Source organism: Lygodium microphyllum, chromosome 30 (genome assembly GCF_053477565.2).
Source record: "Lygodium microphyllum isolate KBCC chromosome 30, Lygodium_microphyllum_v1.1.10, whole genome shotgun sequence".
In the NCBI taxonomy this organism is placed as follows: Eukaryota; Viridiplantae; Streptophyta; class Polypodiopsida; order Schizaeales; family Lygodiaceae; genus Lygodium; species Lygodium microphyllum.
In genome coordinates, this window is record NC_141164.1 from 36,933,195 (window position 1) to 36,959,845 (window position 26,651).

General features: G+C 36.0%; 1 protein-coding gene across 1 annotated transcript; it reads right to left on the bottom strand.

The window, feature by feature from the left end:
• Positions 1-6,413: 6,413 nt before the first annotated feature.
• Positions 6,414-18,434, bottom strand: LOC148009734 (CASP-like protein PIMP1). Its single transcript, XM_087673193.1, has 3 exons — positions 17,936-18,434; positions 10,572-10,707; positions 6,414-6,668 (listed from the first exon to the last, which is right to left on the bottom strand). The coding sequence occupies exons 1-3, from the start codon at positions 18,277-18,279 to the stop codon at positions 6,468-6,470; spliced, it is 681 nt and encodes a 226-aa protein (XP_087529319.1). The 5' UTR covers positions 18,280-18,434; the 3' UTR covers positions 6,414-6,467.
• Between the last annotated feature and the right edge of the window lie 8,217 nt (positions 18,435-26,651).

Below are 26,651 nucleotides of genomic sequence, written 5' to 3' on the forward strand. Positions count from 1 at the left end.
TCTGCTAGCTATGCAGACATGCAACCTGTTGTGCCTCCCAGAGAATTATCAAATGAAGTACTACTTCTACCACATATTATCATGGGCGCAGCTCCTGTATGTGGCCATGGCAAAGGATTACAACAAGAAGATCGTTGGATATGCCCTCGCCAAGATGGAGGAAGAATCCTCAGAATGTCATGGCCATATCACTTCATTGGCTGTGCTGCGGACTAATTGCAAGCTTGGCCTGGTGACCAAGCTGATGAATGCCACACAACGAGCTATGTAGGAAGTGTTTGGCGTCGAGTATGTCTCCCTCCATATGCGGAAAAGCAACCGAGCCGCCTTCCAGCTTTACATAGAAACCTTAGGGTACAAGATCCATGATGTGGAGGCCAAGTATTATGTGGACGGTGCCTCCAATTTGTACAAGCCTCCTACCATAGCTTGTGTATTCTTCGAGAAAGCTGCCATCCTCTTGTGGTACTCTATCGCTGCTCCTTACAGCTCTTGCTGTCCATGCTGTACTTGTTTGACTAGTTTTTTTTATAAATAGAACTGGATATGAGAAAAGAGAAAGAAGAAATGACCAAATACCTATGGTCTGATACAAACTAATGAAGGAGACATAGGAGAGAGAATGAGAGAAGGGAGAGACTCCAGAGAGGAGAGAAAAAGAGGATGAAGATGAGAGAAGAAAAGAGCGAAAGACTAGCAGAAGAGAGAGAAAGGCAAGAAAAAATAGAGAAAAAGAAGGGAAGCCATGAAAGCTAGAAGGAAGGGTAAAAGAGACTTGAATATTGATAAAATTGATTCCCTAATTGGGTCTCTCAACACTTTATATACCCCATCAAAATAATCGGGTATTCCCATGGTAACCCATGTCCTACCTATCTATCCCTACTCTCTTACACTACCATTAGTTAGTGACACCTTTCAAATGATTTAATGCTCTTACTACTTTCCAAGATTTGATGAATAAAATACTACACTATTTCCTTTATAAAATAGTCATTGTATTTTTTGATGATATCTTGATTTATAAGGGGATCACTTGTAGTATGTCAAAGAACTGTTTGAGCTCTTCAGGCAGCATAGATTATTTGCAAAGAGTTCCAAGTGCACTTTTATAAAAAATGAGGTGGAGTATTTAGGTTATATTTTTAGGGAACAGAGTATTACAGTGAATCCCAAGAAAGTTCAATGCATACAGATTGGCCTACTCTAACCAATACCACTTCATTGAGGGGATTTTTTGGACTCTCTTCTTTCTACAGTTGGTTTATTAAGAACTATTCACATATTGCAACACCTCTTATCAATAGGTTAAAGAAAGAAGTATTATTTTAAGATGCTATTGTAGAGACGAGATTCAATGAGCTAAAAACCTTGCTCATTTCAGCACCTATCTTGGTTTGTCTAGACAATTCTAAAGAGTTTACCATATGTGTTTATGCAAGTGGTCGTAGCATTAGGGATATTTTAGTTCAAGACCATGGAGTCATTACTTATGAAAGTCAAAAGCTAGATGATAAGGAGATAATCCTACATGTTTATGAGCAAGAAATGTTAGCAATACTCCATGCCATCAAGAAATGGCACTGTTATCTTTATGATAGCCATTTCAAAGTGAAAATTGATCATCAGGTATAGAAATACTTGCTATCACAGCCCACACTCTCTTAAAAGCAAAGAAGATGGTTTATCACACTTCAAATTTGTGATTTTGAAATCTCTCACATGGTTGGAAATGATAAATTTGTGGTTGGTGCACTATCACACATGGGGACATGTTCATTATCAACCATCTCCACTATATATAAAGATTGGATAAATGACATCCAAGAAGGGTATTTATTGGAATAGTATGTAGCCACAATAATGCAATAATTATAGCAAGGAGATGGAAAATTTCCCTATTATAAGTGGCATAATGGCCATTTGTGGTTCAAAGGTTGAGTTTAGTTGACACCTTTATCTAGCTTCAAGCAAAACATTCTTCAAGAAATGTATTTTTCTTCAATGATGAGGCATTTGGGTCCTTCAAAACATTTGATAAGGTTCATAAGAATTTTTATTGGAAAGGGATTTGGATAGATGTAAAGGATTTTGTTTTCCAATGCTTACAATATCAACAAAATAAGGATTCTTCCCTTTCATCTAGTGGATCATTACAGCCATTACCCATTCCCACCACCACATGGACTGATATATCTATGGATTTCATTACGGGATATCCAACTACTAAACATGGTTGAATAGCTTTTTTGTGATTATTGAGTGTCTTACAAATTCCAGTCCCTTCCTTTCGACTGAGACCCAATATTCTTTGCCCATGAAGATTGTTTCTGATAGGGATTCCAAGTTTACTTGTGGTTTTTAGAATAGTTTAACTCTATGGACCTAGTACTCACTCCTAGCACCACCTACCATTCTCAAAAAGATAGACATACAAAGAGAGGGAATAAATGGCTTGAAGTTTATTTGAGATACTATTGCCATAATACAGAGTTGAGTTGGGACAATTGGCTTCACCTTGCTAAATTCTGCTACAATAATATCATTACTTGAGCATTGGGTTGTCTCCTCTTGAGGCTCTCTATGGATATAAGGTCCAAGTACCTTCAACACTTCATGATGATGTCAATCCTCAAGCTAAAGATGAACTTGAGCATATGGAGTTCCTTATGAAGCAATGTCAAGAAAATATTTGTAAGGCCCAAGGCATAATGAAGTCTTATGCAGATGATATAAGAAGGCATGTGGAGTTCTAAGCGGAAGATTGGATATTTTTAATAGTACCTAAGTCTCATTATGCATCAATCAAAGGAGGTCACAATAAGTTAGCCCACCATTTCTATGGTCCATACCAAGTGCTTCAAAGAGTTGAAGATTTTGCTTATAGGCTTCAACTATCCTCTACTACTTGTATACATGATGTCTTTCATGTTTATCAGCTGAAGCCATATGTTGGGCCTAAAATTCAAGTGCTTGAGGAGTTGCCTCCCCTTGATGAGGATGGGTTAATTGTTTATGAATCCAAAAATATTATTAGCAGTGTGAGAATATTCTTTGCTTGTTCTCTTATGGAATATCTCATCAAATGGAAGGGTTTACTATCGGAGGAATCTACTTGCCAATCATCCACTTATTTAAATAATTTTCCATGGCTTCTTCAAGAATATTCTTGACAGCACGATAGGAAAAATATCATTATATGTTAAATTTTTGCATAAAAAATAATTGGCATAACTTCATCAAAATTAGATTTCTATGGTCTAAATCGATACTATGGAGTGTCATCTACATTTAGACATTTCATTTGTCTTATTTGGAGAAGTATATCCAAATTTTTGGTCATTGTACTCTTATAGCCCTATTTTGGACACCACTTGGTTTTTTTACAATTTGCTACACTTGTGATTCTTCTTTCTCATCTTATGTTCCCAATTAGAAACTTCTTTGTGCTTCAATTCTTATGGTACTCCTTTGATTCTATCATTTCCATCATCCAAGCTTTGAGGGCAAAGCTACTTTAGGAAGGAATGGTCTATAATGAAAGAAAAATGCTCTGGCAAATACTCTTTTAGGAGTCCATTATTAAATGGGAAAAGAGGATAATTTTTTGAAAAGTGAAGAGTGATTTAGACTATTCTCTTGGGAATAGATAAGGGGCCCTTGATGCCATTGTAAATACTTTTTTCTCATTTTTTAGAAATCCAAGAAGAACTCCTAGTTAACCTTTAAAGTTATTATATCTTATACTTTCATTGTACTTTGCAGCAACCATGGATTCCATGGAGCTCAAGGCTAATGAAAAATTATCATTTTCTTGTTACATTTCATGCTTTCTAGGAATTAAGTGTTAGTTCAATTCAATTAAGTGGGCCTTCTTTTCACTATGAGTTACCCCAAACATTTCTTTGGGGAAATGAGGTCATAGGGAAGTTAATTTTTTGTAGATGTATGTTGTCATGCAAGTTAGGCAATGAGATAGTTTTTAGATATACAAACTACAAAAAAATAGAAGATGCCTTATATAGATTTTCTATATAAGCTAGATAAATTCAAGGATAAGAAAGTGTACATAGAAATTTCCTTGAATAAGATTTTTTAATGCACTAGCCATGAGTATCATAGGTACTTGATAAGATGCAAGAATCATTCTATTAAAGTATCCCACTGGATTCGAAAGACACCCCTTTCCCTAACATGTGACTATTTGAATCTGTATAGATTCTACATACTATTCACGAATACATTGAATTCTATCTCAAATATAGATTTGTCATATAACACAAAGTTTGGAAAATTTGTAGACCCATATTCTCATTGTGACAATGCAGATGTACTCATTGAGGCAGCACATATTAATCACCTCATACATACATACATACATACATATATGTGCAAGTGTGTGTATGTGTGTATTTTAATCAGTGTTAAGATTTAAATTTTTGTTTGTTCCTAGTTAATTTAGTGCAAATCCCCCACATGAGAAAGCACTAGCATGTGATTGATCATCCATGCTTTTTTAATACTTTTTAATAAATCGAGGATTGTTATTTTCCTATCCCCAAGCATTGCTATAATAATTAATTTATTTTAATTATTTTAAAATTGACGATTGTGGTTTTATTATTCTCATGAAATTTTATGATAATTTTTTTAGTTTACTTTTTTAGAACATTAAAGATTAAAGAGATGTAGATATCATGATTCTTTTATGTATCAAGGGGATGCTTTAATTTGAAAAAATAATATTTGTCATTATTGATTTGTAATGTATTATTCATTAGCACACTTATGTGCAAGACTGTTCAATATTTTTGTAACCTTTATTTTATAGCCTTATGGCTAGGTATTTATTTTATCAAGCCAAAATATGATTTGCATTCAAGATTTTAGTTTGATATTAGGATTTATCAAGAAAGATAAGCCTATTCATACAAAGGACTTAAAATCCTATTTTGGATGTAATATCCTATGTTAAGAACAAAAGTATTTGCAATGCACTATGAGGAAGATGCTCACACATGCATGGGGGAGATTGTACCCAATCTTGTATCGTGCATTTTCTTGTCTCATTTTCTTTCAATTTATTTATGTTGATATTAGTTTTATTGAATTATCCTTAAGCTATGGTTTGAGGCTTTAACATGTGATACGACCATCTTGCACAAGAAAATAAGCTAAAGGTAAGATATTAATATATTATTTTCGAATGTAATCATGTTTGCATATAAATAATGCAACCACACTCCTCAAAGTTTGACTAAGTCCTTTATATAAATTTATTTAATTGATTTAAACCTATAGATAGATAGAAGCATCAAGTAGTGGTAGGCAAAGAGAAATGAATACTTTCTATGGTGTTTGAATGTTTTGTACAATAGAAATAGAGGGAGGTGGTCTATCTTTATATAGAGAATTATGTATTTTGCACCCTATTCGAGGGTCTCTCTTTATCTACATATCTTTTGTAGAAGATAATTCATATGTAATAAATACTTATTTTGGAAATAACATTATTCCATATGCAAATGTATACTACAATAGCCATCATCTTATCATACTAGAAAGCAATCATGTTAACTAAATAATAGATGCTTTGAAAACATGCCAGCATATCAATTTAGCCACTTTTAGTATGTAATTTTTGTTTGAATGTTTCCATTGATTTCTTATCATGACATTATATTTGCTTGATCCTGAATGGGATTGCCAAATTTTCAAGTGCCTTATCACTAGGATGTGTGCCAAAATACCTCCTATGTGATAGGAATCAACAGATTTCAAAACTTAATTTCAAGGATTTTGTACTAAAAGGTGTTCTAAGGGATGGGGCTCTCGATAACATGAGCTTTTAAACTATACTTATGGCATATTGTTTGTATATTTTAAGGATTTTGTACTAGAAGGTGTTCCAAGAGATGGGGCTCTTTGTAACATGAGTTTCTTTACTATAGTTATGGCATATTGTTTGTATATTTTAAAGTCTTTCTCATAAATTCTCAACTAAATATGTCTTAATGACCTTAAACTTTGTTCAATAGGAATGCATTGAAACATTATTTTAAAAAAATGTTAAAGCTTCCATTATACATCAAACTATTTCCTCCTTTGCGCTTTTGCAACACACAAGATCAACTTACATTTACTTTTCTAATTTGTATGTGTGACAATGAATATCATGAGTATTTTAAATCTTGAGCCTCCTAAAGGAAGAGAGTATATTAGTTTTTCATCATCATGCATAAATCTCTCTATGTATTTTTCCATGAATTTCATGTAATCCAACTAATGCTACAATTAGACTTACAAGTATAAGGAAAAACCTTTGTGCTTGAATTTTCTTTCAAATATATATATTTCAAATTTTGATTATAGAAATGAAAAATCAAAAACTCAAAAATTTATTCACACTAGTCATGTAAAATAATCAATCTACATTTGTCTTAACCTTATATCTATCTTATCATTGTTCAATATTTTTTTTTAAAGAAAGAGTATCCAGATATAATCATACTTGCGACCAATATAGTAAAACCTATAAATATCATTGCAGTTCCACCAGCCACTTGACTACAAAAGCTCTCTACTGATGTGCAAGCATCTTTCTTATAGGCATATTGTAGAAGTGTAGCTGGTGAAGTGCCTCCAGACAAGAGAAGGGCAGCAACAATCTACAAGGATAGTGCAACAATGAGGGTAGGAATTGGGGTATTTTGAGATATTAAGTATAAATCCTTCAAAGAAAAAGATTTTGGTGTAGATTACATAAAATGATAAGAAACTCATATTACATTATTTATCTCCTTAATTTAACTCTTTATAGATCTTTCATATTGTTTTTGAAGTTGCAAAAAAACATAAAGAGCTTAGAAAAAATGAGATAAATGAATTGGATTCACCAAAGAAGCATGGAAAATATATAAATATGATGTGTTATTCCTATATGCATATTATCTGTATGTAGACATAAAATCTCTCTCTCTCTCTCTCTCTCTCTCTCTCTCTCTCTCTCTCTCTCTCTCTCTCTCTCTCTCTCTCTCTCTCTCTCTCTCTCTCTCTCTCTCTCTCTCTCTCTCTCTCTCTCTCTCTCTCTCTCTCTCTCTCTCTCTCTCTCTCTCTCTCTCTCTCTCTCCACACTCACATGCACACCATACATTTATGCATGCATGCATGCATACATACATATATACTCACATTTATTTCAATAGACCACTTTATATCTATTTGAAAATCTATAAGTACTCTAAAGTAATCAAGACAAGATTGGTAAATTTAAGTTTGAAATAAGAAATCAGAATGGTTTGAGCATTAGATATCTTTAAGTCCCCATTCTAGGCATTGTCCCTTGTTTTCTTTCTTCCTCATTCCCCCCCAATTTCTAAGCATTGAGCCTCCATCCTCAAAGCTTATACATGTCTCCTCAAGTGTTTTTAACCCTAGGTAGCAACGAAGTTAATGGGGTCTACCACAGATGTACACACACTCCCCCTCCCCTTCCCCCTTTCCAATTACATAATACCATAAGTTGTCCATGATGTAAGGTAATTAGGGTAGCATGATCATGCTTTTATGAGCCTAAATGAGCTTTGATATTAATCATTGAAAATCAACTAATTGAGCACGAATGTGTATTACAAAATCCCCATCAATTAAAATTGAATAATTTGAAATTTTGTTGCCATGGATTCCTAAATTTAGGGTGATAATACTTATACATTTCTACTAAGATGGCCAACTTGAGATCATATTGCTAATCACAATCCATCATCATTAATATATTAAGGTAAGTTGATGAACTCTTTAGGGTGGGTGATCATGTGAAATTGAAATCCCATGGCCCCTCACCTTCTTTCTCTTGCTAAAATTTCTTATATTATTGTTAGATATTACAAATACTTCTAGCCCCTATTATCTTTGGTTATAGTTTTTTCATGTCCCATGGTGGTCCCATTCACGCACAACCATCATTAAGAGATTTTTCCCTCAAGTTCTATATTAGTCCATTAGTCAAGTGAGTGGAAAGAAACTGAAACATGGGATAGGTAAAGGTGCCTTTTGTAGTGTGATAAGCTAAAATCTCAAAGACCAAGGATAGTTCATGAAATCTTGAAATTATAGACCTTATTACCAAATTTTTCCAATGAGAATACCCTATTTTCAAACTGCCATATTTTTTGCTATGAATATTAGATTAAGGTGAAAAAGGGATTAAAACCATGTCAAAGCTAGTTTGTCCACCGTTCAATGTGGCATAGTTGATTTGGGCACTCTCAAAGATAAGTGATCTCCCTTATGTGTGCATCATCATGATTTTGCAAGTTATTTATGCATTACTGTGATGGTTAGATGTCCATCTCACCCTCTTGTACTTGAGCATTACCACTTTAATATTGATGTTGACATTGCAGCATGAACATCAACCTTACTTAGATATAGTTCCTCAAAGGGCACCATTCCAAAACTTGAGAGAGTTGTCATGTTAAAACGTTTAGCCAAGCCTAATCATTAGTCCCATCCTCCTTCTATGTTATGAGAAAGATGTCAAAGATAGGCTTTTGACCATTGATTATTGAACCCTATCTTCCCCTTAGTTTGTGGAAGATACTAGCCACAATTAGTGCCCAATGAGTTGAAAACACTTTGCCAAAATGTTCCCATGAATATGGAGTCATGCTCATGAATAATAATACATAGCAAGTCATGTAACTTAAATAATCTCACCATCCTCTATGAATTGCTTTTCTGGCTAGTAGGCTAAAATTTCTACATTGGTTACAATGAAATGCCCCATCTTTGTTAGTCTATACACCACTAGAGAGAGAGAGAATTCTAGCTATGCTTTGTAGTTTGCAATCTCGTGGTAAATCCAAATTCATGATATGTGTTCATTTTTCATGTAAGAATTGGTAAGGAATGAAGTAATTGAGATGGCATAATAGTACTCATCTATCTACATTATTATTTTTCATGTAGCTTAGGGAAGCTCACCACCACCACTGCTAGTTACCACCTCATCACTCATCGCTACTATTGATAATTGCTTTTTAGTTGACATTGCTAGCTATTTCCTTGCTATCCTACTACCCAATTCGGGGCTACTCATCAGTCTCGAATAGTAGCACGTCTACCTCTCCATGCCCACCTCTACAACATGCCTACACAGAGACAAAGAGAGAGAGAGAGAGAGAGAGAGAGAGAGAGAGAGAGAGAGAGAGAGGTTTGAGTGCTTGGTAACTTTGCCTTGATTTTCTCAAGGGGTAGGGTGAGAGCTGTGTTTGTGTTTTGCTATGTATTTTCCCTTGTAGCACAAAGATATATATATATATATATATATATATATATGAGGGAGAGGGGGATGAATGAAGAGAGAAAAAAAAGAAAAAAAAGAGAGGGGAGGGGAGAGGGGGGATGAATGAAGATAAAAAAACTTATATATATATATATATATATATATATATATATATATATAGAGAGAGAGAGAGAGAGAGAGAGAAAGGAAAAAAGGGGAGGGAAGAGAGGGGGCAAGAGAGAGAAGGAATCAATGGAGAGAGAAAAACAAAAAGTAAACACAAGAGAGAGGAGGATGAATGAGGAGAGAGAAAAAACATATAGAGACTGAAGAGAAAAGTGGAAAGAAAGAGCAACGAATGAAGATAGAGAAAAAACAAATATTGATGGAATGGAGAGAGAGGGGGATGAATGGAGAGAAAAAATAAAAAATAAACATAAGAGAGAGGGAGATGAATGAAGAGAGAGAAAATTATACAAAGAGAGACAAAGAGAGAGAGAGAGAGAGAGAGAGAGAATAAACAAAATAAACTAAATGAGAGAGAGAATGGAGAGTTAAAAAATATTAGAGAGAAAGGGAAAAGAAGGAAGAGAGAGAAAAGAAAAAAGAGAGATAGAGAGAATGGAGAAAAAAATTAGTAAATGGAGAGAGAGAGAGAGTGTGTGTGTGTGTGTGTGTGTGTGTTTGTGTGTGTGAAATAAACTAAATGAAAGAGAGAATAAAAAAATAGAAGGGAGAATAAAAAGGAGGGGAGAGAGAGAGAGAGAGAGACAGACAGACAGAGACAGAGAATATGAGAGAGAAAAGGAAAGAAAAAATAAGAGAGAAATGAAAATAAAAAGATGAGAGAGAGAAGGAAAAAAGAGGAGAGAGAGAGGGGGATAAAAGAAGAGAGAGATTGGAGAGAAAAATATTAGAAGGGAAGATAGAGGGGAGGAGAGAGAAGAAAATAAAGAGAGGAGAGAAAAGAAAAAAGAGGAGATAGAGGATAACAGAAAAAGTGAGGGAAGTGAAGTATCACATGGAAACTTTGCTTCCCTCACAAGGCCACTTCCATGTGCAAGGAATGCTAGCCTTATTTGTTTACCAATTAAAGAGCATAAGCATATACTCCTTTACATCCTTAGTCTTCCAATAAAAACTCTTTCTCATCATATGTTATGATGAGTCCCCCCCCCCCCCCCCCGAAAAAAAAAAATCAAAAGGGGTGATCAATACACATCATCAGTAACCTTTACTTGACATATGAGAGAGAGAGAGAGAGAGAGAGAGAGAGAGAATGAACCTGGTCACCAATGTAAGCAATTAATGAAGATGCATATCCAGGCAACATTGGTTGACCCTTTATTAGCCAAAAAGAGGATGAAACAAGTTGATATATTGAGTATGTGATGCCAACTGTGGAGGCAGCAAGTCCATACCTACAAATATTCATCAATGTAGAATACATTTTATTCTTTAAAATTATTATTTAATTGTTTTGGTTACAAAGATGTTAATCTACGGGAGATACACAATCTAAAAATCAAATGCTATTTACAAATCCTAATTTACCAAAATATGGCTCTTTTAAGCTTGTTTTGGCTACAAATAAGTTATTCGGTACACAATTTAGAAATCAAATGATATTTAGAGATCTTCAATCAAAGCATAATTCCTCATCTTAAATCTAAACTTGCAAGATTTTTCAATTAAACCTTACTATTAAAATGATTTCCATGTGCTTTCACTAAGTGTTTGAAGTGCAAAATCCCTATAGATTTATCTATATTATAGTAGGTAGTTTTCTGACCCATTTGATTCAAATTCATTCAACCAAGTCCTATAAATATTATTTCAAGATGAACTTTTTTTAAAGCATTGTGCAATATTGAAATGTCTCTTTTAGCTTCACCTTCTTGCTCAACTTCCATGACTACTCTCTAAGTTATTTTAGTATTTACCGCTCATATTTCTCTCCCTTCAATAATGTTATATTTTCTATCTTTCTCCTCTAGTTTCTTTCTTGATGCATTCTTAAAGATTTGTCAATCAAAACTCATTTAGCATTTAGACTTGTTATGCTAGTTGTGACATGCATCCATCTAATATAGTAGATAGCTCTCTCTCTCTCTCTCTCTCTCTCTCTCTCTCTCTCTCTCTCTCTCTCTCTCTCTCTCTCTCTCTCTCTCTCTCTCTCTCTCTCTCTCTCTCTCTCTCTCTCTCTCTCTCTCTCTCTCATTGCAATGATGAAAAATGTATGAGCTTGTGCACACTTTCAAGAGAAAAAGGTACTTTGAATCTGAGTTGAGAAATTTCTATTCCTCATCTTCTTGCAAAAAAGTAATATTTTCTAATAAAAACGTCATCATATCACTATATGTTGGTGATAATTGATGTTTTTTTATTAAGTATATCTAGTTTTGTGCATTTTGCACCTCATTTGTTTCCAAAATAGCAAAATTTCCCCAAACATGACTAGATCCATCAATTAAGAACAAATAAACAAAGCTACTTATTTCTCAATTTTCTTCATTTTCTTAGTTCCACCATCTAGTACTTGACATGCTTTCATGAAGATAGGAAGAGAGGAATAAGACTAAGGACTTTCATGCTAAAGGCAAGCATCTATATGTCTCACAATTTGGTCTAGGATTTCAAAGTACATAATCATAAGTCCTTTTAGAGCCTTTAGGTCTAGGTATAATTTAATTTGAGTTTATCCAAACCGATTGCAAGTTCAAGGAAGCACTACAATGACACTACCCTTAATATGATATTGTATGATGTCAAGGTAAAGGATGGTGAGGGGAAGAAATCTAATTTACTAATGATTGGGTGTATGTGTGTCCCCTTGTTTGGGCCATCAAAAGTTAAACATCAAAAGGGACAAAGGATTACTTTCATGAAAATAAATACCTCTACAAGTGTGGAAGTCAAGCATGAGCTAGTCATGCATCCACTTTGAATAGCATTAGCCTTGCACCAAAAAAAAATCTTAAGAAATTGCATGTGATATATGGTTTGAATGATTATTGTTCTATTCAAACTTATACTAATGATTCAAGTAGCACCTCAATATATCATTCAGAAAATGTACAAGCTTATGTGCATCTATTGTTGTTGTCTTTGATTAGGCACTTGTAGCTATAAACATATTCTCATGTAAACACACATATAACTGATTCAAATTATACATCTTTTTGACAAATCATAGTAGTGCTCTTGACTGCTACATTTGCTAACAAAAGTGTTCTACACCAATTTTTCGCATAATGGCATGTTTTGAGAAAAAACTACATCATAGAACACATATATTTGAAGTTCTTGCACGGATTAAGTCATTTGGTATCATTTTCCCCCTAGCCCCATTTATAGGATAGTAAACATTTTTTGTATGCCAAGAATACCAAAGGACACCTAAAATGTTTGTGTTTAAGAACTCACACAATCTATCAATGATAGGTTTCTTGGAGTCATATAGAAAGGAAAATGTCACATAGAAAAGGAATGAGCATGCAAAATAGTAAATGTCCAAAATGTAGTGTTTTGGTCATGATCATTAGCTCTACATGTACTTAAACTCTGAATATTATATACTTAAGGGACAATTTTGCACACATTTGGAGTCAAATAGATGCCGTGGAATCAAAATTGATGTGCTTATAGCTGCCCACTGGAGCAATGGTAGTGGCAAACATTACTTATTTTTTATAGATGATATTTTTAAAACTATTCTACCTATTTAATGGAAACAATATTATTATAGATTGGAGAGAAGTACTCTTATTCAAAATGACTTGCTCAAAGTTATAGAGATAGTTGTATCTAGTGCATGGAAATAAAGTTAGCATAAGATCTTAGAGAAGTATCTTTAGTAAAAACCATGACTCCACATACATAAAGGTAGTTATAAGCATTATATGGATTTAACAATACTCGAACATTGAAGAGAAACACTTTCATTTTAAAAAACTAGCATGGAGATCATAAAGATAAATTCATAAATTTGGACATAAGTTGAGTGTGCTATAAGAAACTGCATCCTTTTGAAGCTCCATTCTCATTTTAACAGCCCTCTTTTTCACAATTCTCTTGTGAGAGTGGTTGCCTTTATTTTGATTCTTTAGATTTCTTCCATTGAGACCTAGGTAACTATAAGGTATGGAAACCTCAAAAAGTACATTTAGGTGATTCATTACTAATACCAAGTTTAGTGACTACGAGGAGGAGACCATAGGATATTTATTAATTTGCATTCATTTTTTAGGTGAAGTTCAATCCCCATCAAGAGCTACTCTTTCACATATTTTCTCAATATGTAGATATGCTAAGAACATTTGAAAAGAACAAGAACGAGATAGACACCTTGAACTTGGTCTAGAGGACATAAATGAGGATAATAATTTATTGGTCCTCATTGACTACATTCATCACCTATCACAAGTGCTAATGGAGATTTATTAGGAGAATAATTCTAAGAGGGGGCTAATAGACTTTTGTCGAAAAAATAATGTGATCGCATACTTGTTTGTGTTGATCAAGAGGAAAAATAAAAGAACTTTACAACACCCCTTAGGTGTGAGTCTAATGAAACTCTAGGAAATAGCCAACTCATCAAACTACCTTAACTATCTTAGAGCTTCCTTGGAAGCTCTTAATTGCTAAGAGAATCTCATCTTTCACCATGGTCCAGTAATCCTTGAGGGCAATGAAGTCAATCCTTTCAAAACTCCTCCCATTCATGTGTTTCCATATCCATGTTACCATTATAACTCTAAAAATCTTTCATACTTTCATGATCTCTTCATTTAGAGCCCCTTGCTCTCTTGAAAAAAATATTATCTTAGCATGAATATTGGATGCCAAGCTAGGTCTATTGAACCAGTCTTCATTAGCTTCCACATGCACCTAACCTCCCTCCATTCTCAAAACAGATGCATGATACCTTCCTCGTCCCTCTTACAAAATATACACAAAGATAAGACCTCCATAGCTTTGCTGGTGGGTATCTTATTCATAATTACTTTCCCTAACATCAAATTAAATTATAGGAGGGGTAGAATTTCTAGTGCTCCTTATCCTTGTCCTGTAGGTCTTCAACTTGGTGTGTGGATACCTCCTTAGCAAATCTTTCTAGATCCATCTCTCTTGTATTAGCATGGTTCCCTTGCCATGAGACTACTCTCCCTCTTGAAGCATCATATTTCAATCTCTAATCAACAACATGTTGTGGACAACCAACCTACATCCTCCTATAATGGTGTCCTCTTAGGTAAACAATTTGGATCACACACCAATACATGAACCACTCTTTCCTTACCAACCATGAGATGTGCCACCACTGCCCTCCTATCACCTCTCGTGCAAAATTATTTAGCTTTGTAAGCTCTCTTGATCTGCAGTATTGTTCCTCTTTTCTCATGTTTGCATAATCTCCAAACATTCTGTATTCCGTAAAAAGTACTATTGTGCTTCTCCTTGTCCAAGCTTTAGTTTTGCAAATCTAGTTTAGGTAGTTTCGACTTTCTTAGAATTTCATAGCACTAGTCCTTCCTAAGTGCACTCCCTAACCCTCTAACATTTGATGTGATTACTATAAGTATGATCAAACTTGTACCCTTATTCACAAATATTAATGCAATCTTCATCATCATAAGTTACATCATCTCAATCCAAAACTACAAAGTAACTAATTTCCAACATTTCAAAGTAATTCATGTCCATCAAAGGCTTTTGTACAAGCTTCTTAAGTGAGATCTTATACATTTTATTTCCTTGCTGCTCTTTATTCTTTGGTGGAACATTCTCCCTCTTTCAACCATAGCTCAACTTAGTCTATACCTTGTGAAATTAGAATTGATAATTCTCTTCTACTCATCCTTGTTACTCGACAATCTGAATTTTTCCTTCATCAACTTTTCCCTTCCTCTCTTTCTTGCTACCAACTTGCACACCTCGATGCCTTTATTTTCTTCTCCAACATATAATACCCCTAAATGTTGTCAAGTTCCATTTTCTTCCTCAAATTTCTCTCCCTCTTGATGGTCAGCTTATACCTACATACTATCAATTATCCTTTGTCCCCTCCCTCCTAAGGAAATCTTTCACAAATTTCCCTACCTCGTAGCATAGAAAGCAAGTATTTGGGAAGGTTGAAAACTTTAGCATCCACCACCAACTCAATTGCATTTGCATCAAATACCCTCAACATCTCAGATACAATGGGCTTCTTTCAATCACTCAAAACATACTCATTTCTTTGCTTTATGGGTTCTTCTTGGAGATATCATAGATAGCACATGTACTACCTTACGAAAGGTTTTAGCTCACACATGAATCTTTCCATCTAACTAGGAAAGAAACCTCAAGTAGGTGACCCAAACTAGACATTTGTGCTAGAGCACTTCTTCAGGAGAAAAGATACAACTCCAAGGTATCAAAGCAAACTAGATTTCCATTGTATCTCACAACCCAACTAAGTGTCCAATCTCTTCATACACGTGAGGCAACCACCACAAAAGAGTAACCTCTCTCCACAAATCTATATTGCACAAGGGAGGCTCGAGTTCCATGTGTACAAGAACCATTCTTGAAAGTCCTCCATAGGAGAATCATTCCTAAAACTCCTCCATAGGAGGATATCCCATATATTAAACATAAAGACCGTGCTAGGAAAAGTTGGCATGACTTTGTTTGATACAAAAATAATGCTACCAACATGCATAGAACCTACTTTTTCTCTATGATTGTTGGCATGTTCTTCTCATTTTATCTCTTTTGATATCTAGGCACTTTTTTCTCCCTTTCTACCATATCTTCACCAGCCCCTAGAGTACCTACAAAATCTAGCTTGATTTTTTACTTCCCATGCTTTTGTTGCTTGGTCACTACATTCAATTCACCATCTTCCTAATCTATTCTAGGCTTCTTCCCATTTCCACCATGCATGCATGCCAATAGGAGATGGGCTTCACATGCCACACTTCTCAAATAGTGTTAAGCCCATTACTCACAACTCCACACTCCACAATGACTCCAACAGACCATGCCAAAATTAGAGAGTTCTTTGTAACAATTTCTAAGCTCCAAGTTCTATTCGAGCTAATGCATAACAAACTAGTTAATGAATTATGCTTTTTTAGAAGTGGCAATTCAACCCATGACTTCTTTATGGAAAAGGTGGGTGATCATCATGAAATGCATCAATAAATTTGGCAAAAGTGTGCTTGTCAACTTCCTGATTGTTTTCCTAATTATGAGCCTACACGCCATCATGAGCATTGAAATTTTTTTGACAAAACCAAGAATGGTTTTCAATTAAAAAAGGGTCTAAACATCATGATTCTCTATTGAAATTTTTCTTGGCACATGCCCTACTAGTATACGGTTGGGCCTATATTCACAATGTAGTTGGCCTGTAACCCATCTATAGAGTCATAATGAAGGCCATAATGGCCATGGGTATCATTGATCATGAGTGGGGTAGTGACCGTGTGTCACACACTACACTATATCCCATGGATATACCATTAACCCCTTGTGGGGTCACATCCACATGCTACACTATATCCCACATACGGAGACTAACAAAACATTCTTTTCAAATTGGATTCCACTAAAAATTTGAATTTAAATCTGAAGTGCCTCTTTCCCTACACATTTATGTATGGAGACATACAAATTGATGGACCATCTTTTAAAATCGAAATTGAATATATCTTTTTGGAAAACAACCCTACTTATAAATGCAACTAGGACTATTAGTCCAAATTAGGCGAAAGGGTCTAGATAAAATGTGCACATCACACTCTCACCCATCTATCTAGCTCATAAAATTCTTGCTTAATAAAATGATTAGCTCTTAAGCTAAATGACCCTTTTGGAGTCCATATTTTCCTTAATGCTAGCTAATGAATGTGGGCTATATCTTTTTTACATTTTCGTTTGGACATAATAAAGAAATAAGGATATTGATGAAGTTAGTATTCTTGACATGACTATCTAAAAAAAGCTGTAAACATGGGGATCTCAACTTTTCTTGGGACCAAGACAGGTATATGATATCACCCAAGCTTTAGTATGGCAAGCATATGAAAAGTTTGTAAACTTTATTTTAGGTGGATGCTACATGGAAAAAGTGCCATTTTCTTCATAACAATATGCTAAATATAATGTTATAAAATTCATGTTATAGACAAGATTCCTTTAGTAGTGCACCGATCCTAAGCATAGATTCATTCTTGTTACCAATAGTGTCAAGTATATTGTACTTAGGAAGCAATTCACACAAAATTTTAGATAAATTTCACACTGTGAATTACAACAACATCATGAGCTTCTGTGAGGGAGAGACCGCATACTTAGCTAGGTGTGATTAGGGGCATGGGGCTATTGTTGCAGGGTGGGGGCAATAGCCCCTAGTCCTCGAACTGGACCTAGCTAGGTATGTGGTGCTTCCCGAATAAACACTCTAATATTGAGTAGTAGGATAGGGAAAACAAGAGGAAAGAGCCCCTTTCCTACATGATGGGGAAAATGTCGAAAACGTCTTGTGCGAGAGGTTCGAAAATCATTGGATGAGTAGTATTGTGCCTTGAGGAAGGTTGCTTAAGTAGTTGTGTCCTTAAGAGCACCGTGTAAGGAGACGTGGCTAAAGAGAGGACTCACTTGGTGGCGTCAAAGTCCGTGATTTTAACGGAGACGGTGGTGGTGACGACGTCGCCGAAATAGTCGACAGAGTCTTGCTCTTGAGTGGAATCAGAAGAGGAAGCGAGGACGGCCAGTGCGACGATGAGGACGACGAGGGCCGCGATGCGCAGGGCAAGGTCAGCGATGGCGAGGCCGCGGCTCTTCAGCTTCTGCTCCTCCTTCTTCGTCTTGGCCTTCTCTTGGGGCTTATCAGACTCTTCCATGGCGGATATCGAGACAAGGACCCCGTCTGCGGCTGCAGCTGATATGGGCGATCCATGGTCTCCCTCGTGATTACGTGAATCCTGATGATCCGGCGCCATGTCGACTGGATCGCTGACGACGACGACGACGACGACGACGACGACTCTCTCTCTCTCTCTCTCTCTCTCTCTCTCTCTCTCTCTCTGGTGCTGTGGTTGCTCGCTTGTATACACACACACACAGTCTCTCTCTCTCTCTCTCTCTCTCTCTCTCTCTCTCTGTGCTGTGGTTGCTCGCTTGTACACACACACACACACTCTCTCTCTCTCTCTCTCTCTCTCTCTCTCTCTCTCTCTCTCTGTGGTGCTGTGGTTGCTCGCTTGTATACACACACACACACTCTCTCTCTCTCTCTCTCTGTGCTGTGGTTGCTCGCTTGTACACACACACACACACTCTCTCTCTCTCTCTCTCTCTCTCTCTGTCTCTCTCTCTCTCTCTCTCTCGCATTGGTCTCCACGTCACAGATCCTCCCATGCCGGCTACATATCGTATCCTGCACCCCGTTCCCATTGCAACTCGTTAGCATGCTCAAAACAATTCTATCTAAACATCAAGACAAGACTCACGAGCTCTTCTCGTGAAGGGGTTTCCTTCTTAGTGGTCTTCTTCGTTTCCTTAAAACCTCTTTGGTTCAACACTAAAGATTTTGTAGAAACCTTGAATTTAAAAACCAAACATGCATTGTGGGACTTCAATCCAGAAAAAAGGGGATTTAGATCTTAATAAAGACCTTTCCTAAAATGAGGAGTGGTTCCCAACCAAGAAACCAAACAAGCTAAGTTCTCTGAGGTGGAGGGGGTCTTCCCAAAACCAAAAACCATGTGACTTACAGGGGTATCCAATTTTTCGTGGAAACCACTAGAAACAATTTATACGAAACCCCCTTATGAGAACAACTCCTAAGGTAACTCTAGCTTGCTTCATGTGCCTTTTCTAGTTGCTTGGAGTTGTTGACACCACATGCTCCTATTCATCTAAAGCCCGATGGTCCTAATCATCAACATGGCTAGACCCCATACAAGATCTCTAGGCATAGAAATGAGTAGTTGATGCATTGGGTGGTTGATCTACATGGGCTTAGGACCCATACACAAGATCTCTATGCTTGGAAATGAGCAATTCATACATTGGCCTAGCATGTACACTGCATTGGTATATAGTGCATGGATGGTGCGCTAAGAACCGATGGTGTGAGAAGCACTACTCAAGTATTGGCATTAGCCTTAGACTATAAAAACAAAGGATAAAGCCTATTAGTAACAACATTGGTAGTGAGCAAAAATGTCTTCTTTATGGAGAAACATGGAGACCATATTTAGTGTTTTGAGTAGTAGGTGCACCATTGTATACATATAAGCCGAGTTTTATTATATAATGACTCAAACAATCTATATTTTTCACATTTGATTAAATTAGATAAGCTCTCTTTCTATAGCTTGTGTATACAAATTTTTGAGCACATGCAAGTGTGTGCACATATGCATGCATGTTTTGCCTTGGTATTAACATGGACAAAGTTGATTTCCACCATACATACTCAAGGAAGTTACTATATGTATATCCTCTACATCATGTGTGTTCAAGGCCTATTTATAAATATCCTTATCTGTGAATTTTCCTTGAATAAAACATAACCCTTTTCTATTCAATTTGTAAATAAACCCTTTATATTACACCCTTCTGTATGTAAAAAATGTATACAAATGGTATTTTAAAAATACATTATTTTGAACTCACGTGATGCACACATATATTCATGAGTAACTTACCCGAGCATACATATATTTGTGAAATTATGTAATATTTTGAATATATGTGTCATTATATTTTAAGAAAAAAAATGTGTTGTAGTCTTTGCTTCTTTTGGTAATGAATTCACATCAAACTAAATTATTTAAAATGTTTGATAATGAATTCACATCAAACTAAATTATCTAAAATGTTTGGTAATGAATTCACATCAAACTAATTTATCAAAAATGTTTGTTAATGAATTCACATGAGACTTATTTATCAATAATGTTTATGCCACTTACATAGACTTTTAAAATCCATACTTGGGTCATGGTTCATTGTGCTTATCAATTGGCACTAAATTGATGTCATTTACCTTTAATTTGAAGTATCACTTGGGAAGTGTGGACACTTCATTGGTGTTGAACAACTAGCTTAGTTCATTGGCATTATGTACCATTATGATACAATACCTTTCTATTTCCCTCCTAGAAAGATATCTCTATTGAGATTATATTCCATTGTGTATCACAATGATATTTCATATGTATATAATATACAATAACTATAGTTAATTAGCATAGGAATTAAGGATTTATAATATTGACATGCAAGAGATGAATGATCACTACATTATATGAATGATATACCATCAAAATTTCCGATGTGAATGCACTTCAAAATACTTCAAAATATCAATCACATCTATGTGTGTGTGTGTGTGTGTGTGTGTGTGTGTGTGTGTGTGTGTGTGTGTGTGTGTGTGTGTGTGTGTGTGTGTGTGTGTGTGTGTGTGTGTGTGTGTGTGTGTGTGTGCGCGCGCGCGCGCGCACGCGCATGTGCGCATGTGCGCGTGTGCGTGCGTGCGTGTGTGTGATTTAATTATTATTGGAAAAAATATGCTAAAGTATTTGTTGGAATAGCCATTGAAATACCCCTCAAAATATGTGTTGCTAAATAGTGACAAATACCAACAACTATTCTGAGGAGTGCAAAGAAATTACATCAATATAATGACTGTAGAGTAAAAGAAATGCAGTAGAGATCTTGCTCTCCAAGGGTTATCCCATTGTTGTCCATATTTGATATTCTATGAGACATAGACTACTATTCAAACCTATATAAAATCCCAAAGCAGTAATGAAAGTAGTATTGTAACAAATATAAATTAGCCATTTGAATATACACAATACAAGAAAGATACTACAAAGTACTTGAAAGTAGAAAGAAAATAAAGTGATGTCCTAATGATGCAATACTAAATGAATACATATAAATCCAAATGGTACAACTACAAATGATAAAATTAGATATATATATATATCAAACTATAGTTGCTAATGATATAACTTAATATCTATATAGTAGACAATGACAAGATCCCTAATCATAGATCTCATCCTCGAGCATACATTATAACTCTTGAATGAAATATAAAGTATAAACTTATTAATATATTATAATTAGATATCTATTTTCTCTGTGCCCATAACCTCTTCATAAGTTGCATAATCCTACTACATATTATTTCTCTAGCCTCTAGTCCATCGAATGACCAATGTATCAATACTAGAAAAGAAGTAGATACACAATAAACATTAGGTAAAGTAAATATAATAATGAAATTACTTGTTCAATTCAAACCTAGAATATGAACATATTAAAACATCATAATGACAAAGTATGACTTGAAGAAGGCCCAACTAATTGCTCTCAAGGAGCTTGTTACAACTTGCATGCGTGACACCTTCTTTTTAAGTGGGGATTTTCCTTTTTCATTCTTGATCTTCTTCCATTGATCATGATCAAGCCACCCACCCAGGCTTTGCTAACCCATTATTATAGGTTTTACATGCCTTTGAACAAATATGAAATGGATCTTTTTGAATGCACATCTACATATAATCATTTGAAAATCTATTAGTGAATAAATGGGCATGGAAACTCATCATTGAAATTCCACATGATATAATTGGTTAAGGCTAGATCCTAGTCTCCCCATTTCTTGGCAATGTGTGTGATACAGTTGTATTTGATATTTTGAGAGAGCATCGACTCTTTGCTAAGGAAAGCAAGTGTATCTTCATGAAAACATCAATGGAGTACTTGGGACATTGCTAGCAAAAATGGCATATAAGTGGACCCCACGAACGTGCAATATGTTAAGGACTATCTCATTCCATCCACCACTACTTTATCACATGGTTTCCTTGGCCTCTCTTCATTTTATAGACACTTCATTAAGCATTATGCCACCATTGTAACACCTTTGACGATAGGAAAAAAGGAATCATTCTTTTGGGATGCTAGTGCCGATTACAGCTTTAAGCAATCAAAGGAAATGCTTACTTCCGCCGCCATCCTTGTATGCCCTAATTTCTCCAAGGAGTTTACGATTCAGTGTGATGCCAGTGGAGAGGTATTGGTATTGTATTGTTACAAGAGCATCGTGTGATTGCTTTTGAGAGCCGTAAGCTTGATGACAAGGAGATGTAAATGAATGTGTATGACCAAGAGATGTTGGACATCCTCCATGCTATTAAGAAATGGCACCACTACTTATATGGCAACCGTTTTAGAGTAAAGAGAGATCGTAGAGTCCTCACTTAGTCTACTTTGACTCCTAAGCAAAGGAGATGGGTGGTGACCTTCAAAACTATGATTTTGACATGTCTTACACTTGGGCAAAGATAACATCATGGGTGGCTAATTCACTCTCTTGAATGTGGACATGCAAAGTATCCTTTATTTCAGAGTCACATAGTGATTGGATTGAGGACCTTCAAGAAGCTTATTTGTTGGATAAGGACTTCAGCCACATTCCAAAAATTACAACATGGGGTAATGACTGAAAACTCCCAATATCTACTCAAACATGGGCTTATTTGGTCTCATGGCAAGATTATCATCCCCCACACTTCTCCTTTCACACAAAAAATCATGGAAGAGATGCATTCTTGCCCCACTACTGGTCACTTTGGTGTTTTCAAAACATATGATAGGATTGCCAAGAGCTTTCATTGGAAAGCCTTATGGAGGAATGTCAAGGATTTTGTGATCAAATGTGTTCCATGCCAACAAAAAAAGGATAGCACACTTAGACCCATTGGCCTCTTGCAGCCCCTGCATATTCCTGAAGGGAAATGGACACATATCACCATGGACTTCATCACAAGCCTCCCCATTACAAAGAAAGGATGGAACAGTATATACATGGTAGTTGATCACCTCATCAAGGCTTCCCACTTTATCCCCACTAAGATCCAATACACTGCCTCTTAGGTGGCTACTCAGTTTATGGAGTATGTCTTCAAGTTGTATGGATTACTACAAGTCATAGTGCATGATCGGGATGCCAAGTTTATGAGCAACTTTTAGTAGGCATTTTTTACATCTATGGGCACCAAGCTTGCTCCATCCACTACATGCCATCCAAGAGACAAATGGTCAGACAGAAAGAGTAAATAAATAGCTTGAGGTGTACCTATGATACTTTTGCCATGATGTACAACACAATTGGGATACGTGGCGCCACTTGGATGAATTTGTGTATAACAAGTCCACCCACTCAAGCATTGGGGTTTCCCCTTTTGAGGTATTATATAGGTATAAGGTTCCCCTTCCTACAGTCGTATTCAATTATAAGATTAAGCCTCGAAGTAAAGCCGAGTTGGATCACATGCGGGCCCTACTTCAACAATGCAAAGTGAATCTTCAAAAGGCACAAACCCACATGAAACTCTATGCTGATGAGAAAGAATGCATTTGGAATTCCAAAAGGGAGATTTGGTCCTCTTGAAAGTTCCTAAGTCCATTACTCCACTCTAAAAGAAGGCTATAGGAACAAGCTAGTCCACTGTTTCTATGGCCCCTACTGGATCCTTAAGAGAGTTGGTGCCTTGGCCTACCAATTAGAGCTTCCCCCTACCACCAAGATTCACAACGTGTTTCATGTCAACTAACTGAATCCCTTCATTGGCACCTCAATGGATTATGTGGAAGAGCTTCTCCCCATAGACGAAGAAGATAACATTCAGTACATCCCTAAGGCAATAATTGGAAAATGAGCTTCACCCATAGATGAAGAAGGTATCATTCAATACAGGAAAGGCCTACCCCTAGAAGAAGCCTCATGGCACCCAACCACTTTTGTCAATGAACTTTCTCACCTCCAAGATTCCCAACGGGCTAAAGACTAACAAGTATGTCCGCCTTTTGACCACACCTTGCCTGTAGACTACACACTGTTTTAGAATGGTTTTGTACCTAGTCAAATCTCAACCATGTGCTTCCTCCATGACTAAAAGTGCATGTCATAAGCTCCATTTCAACATGCAACACACCCCATTTGGAGTATCCTATCAAAAGTTATGGCAAATTTACCTCAACAAACCTATAATGGACAGCATGCTACCTATAGTCTTCACCCATCCATTTTCATTATAATGTGGACCAGAGTAGTACTATGCACCCCACTCCTTAGCCCCTCTATTAGGTCCCTCTAGTTTTCTTTTGTTTTTTAGGGGCAAAACTTTTAGGGTGGGGATGAATTATAATGAGTGGGATACATGGAAACTAGGGGTTAGACACCTAGTCACACTGACCACGGTATATAAGGTGTAAGAGACCCAGTTTAGGCCATCCAATTATTATCAAGAACATGCTCTTCACCTTCATCTCCACCTTCCATGGCTTCCTCCTTTCTCCCCTCTTTCTTGTCTTTCTCTCTCCTCTTCTAGTTTTTCTTCTTCTACTACCTTCTCTCTTTCTCTCTCTTCTACTCATTCTCCTCTCTCCTCTCAACTTCATTCATTACAAAAGTTCAAATTTTCATGCTTGCACAATCGCTTGAACCAAGTGTTTGGAACAATTGAATGATGCTCCAATTCTAGATCACATATGCAATTGTTAATGTGTGCATATTGGCCAAGCATGTTGTGCCACATGCATTTTGCTTTGCAATCTAGAATATTTCAAGTGTATCTAAGTTTTATTGGTGAGGGCTCCAACAACCTACCATATTACTGGCACAATTAACCTAAGTTAAGGAGATGTAGGATGGCCACATGATGATCAAGATGATAAACATGAACAATGAGTACTCTAAATCAAGGAGAGGTAGGATAGCCACATGATGAGCAAGATGATAAACAAAAACAATGAGTAATATAGAACTATTGTTGTCTTGTTGCAAGTAAATGAAGTTGCTAATGGATCTTGTTTGGTATGTTTTATTTTTCATTTGCCTACTTTGTTGCATGAGTCCCTATGACAAGAGAAGCACACAAACCACTCAAAACAAGCAAGCACTCAACGTAAATAGACTAAACATGTTGGAGATCGCTGATAAAATGAGAAAATATGTGGCAAGCTATGGTTTCTCTATTATATATGTAGGCACATCTAATGCTAACGTATATCAAGTGTCAAGGTTTGACTAGTCAGGTGCACTTGTCAAAGAATAAGAAGAATTTTATAAGCTTCCAATGTAGAATGGAATGCTCTAATCATAGTATATGCCCAACATGGGGGCGGTGAGGAAGCACTAAACTATTTTTTCAAAGGATACAATGTACAAGGAGCATCTCCAAGGATGCACCCACTGTTGTTTCCATTTGAAAAGTTTCACGTAGAATAGTAGCAATTGACTATGGAAAATACATATATGCTTAGATTGTCAAAGAAGGATTGCTTGAAAAATCTACTCACACCGGCTATGTAGTTTTGGATAGTAGGCCAAATGTGTTCAACTTGGAACACAACTAATTTTATGTTGGAATGTAGTTGCAAGGACTATGTTGATTACAAGATATGCACAACACAAGCGTGGTGAGGAAGCATTAGGCTATTTTGACAAGATGGAATGTGAGTCTCTCTCCAGATGTAGTTAGTCTTTCTTGCATTCTAGGGTAAAAGGGCCTATAAAGTACCCCCCCAAAAGAAAAATGCACTCCACCCCAATTTAGTGACAATTTTGTAAAAATCATGCAACTTTTTTAGCCACTTCATTTTATGATACAATTTTTTTCATATTACATATAACCTTAATGCAAGTCAAAAAATTGAGCCACATAAATTTTTTTATACTTTGGATTTTGTAAAACCTTAAAACAATGCATCTGGAGTGTCACTCTATTGGCCCTTCATTGTCACGATTTTGTAAAACCTTCATTTATAACTAGGTCTACTTCATGAAATGTCAAATTGTCCCAAGTTTTTTCCTCTCTCTTTTTTTGAGATCCCAATGTTTGATATGGTGGTATATCTCAATGAGTCAATAAACTAAGTGGGTATTCTATATATTGGAGATGAATCTAAATTATGAGGCTATTGATCTAGTTCAAGGATCCTACATGTTTAATATAAGTGTGCAAGCTATAGATATATTTGTAGTCCACATATATGTCTTTACAAGAACTATCTCTAGATCAATTTGCAACTAAAATATAAGCCCTGTAATATGAATAGCCCTAAAGAGCATGAGAACTTGTTTCCAAACCCATTTAATCCTTGCATAACAACATCCATCAATGTTCTTATGTAACAGTCATTAGAGTCCATTTGAAGATACATATGGTAAGGGGGCTAGTCTTATGACACAAAACCATGCCCCATGCCTTTACTATTACATGTCATCCACAACAAAACCATTTTGGTAGAGATACATGAAAAGTTGCACTTAGGTAAAAGAGAG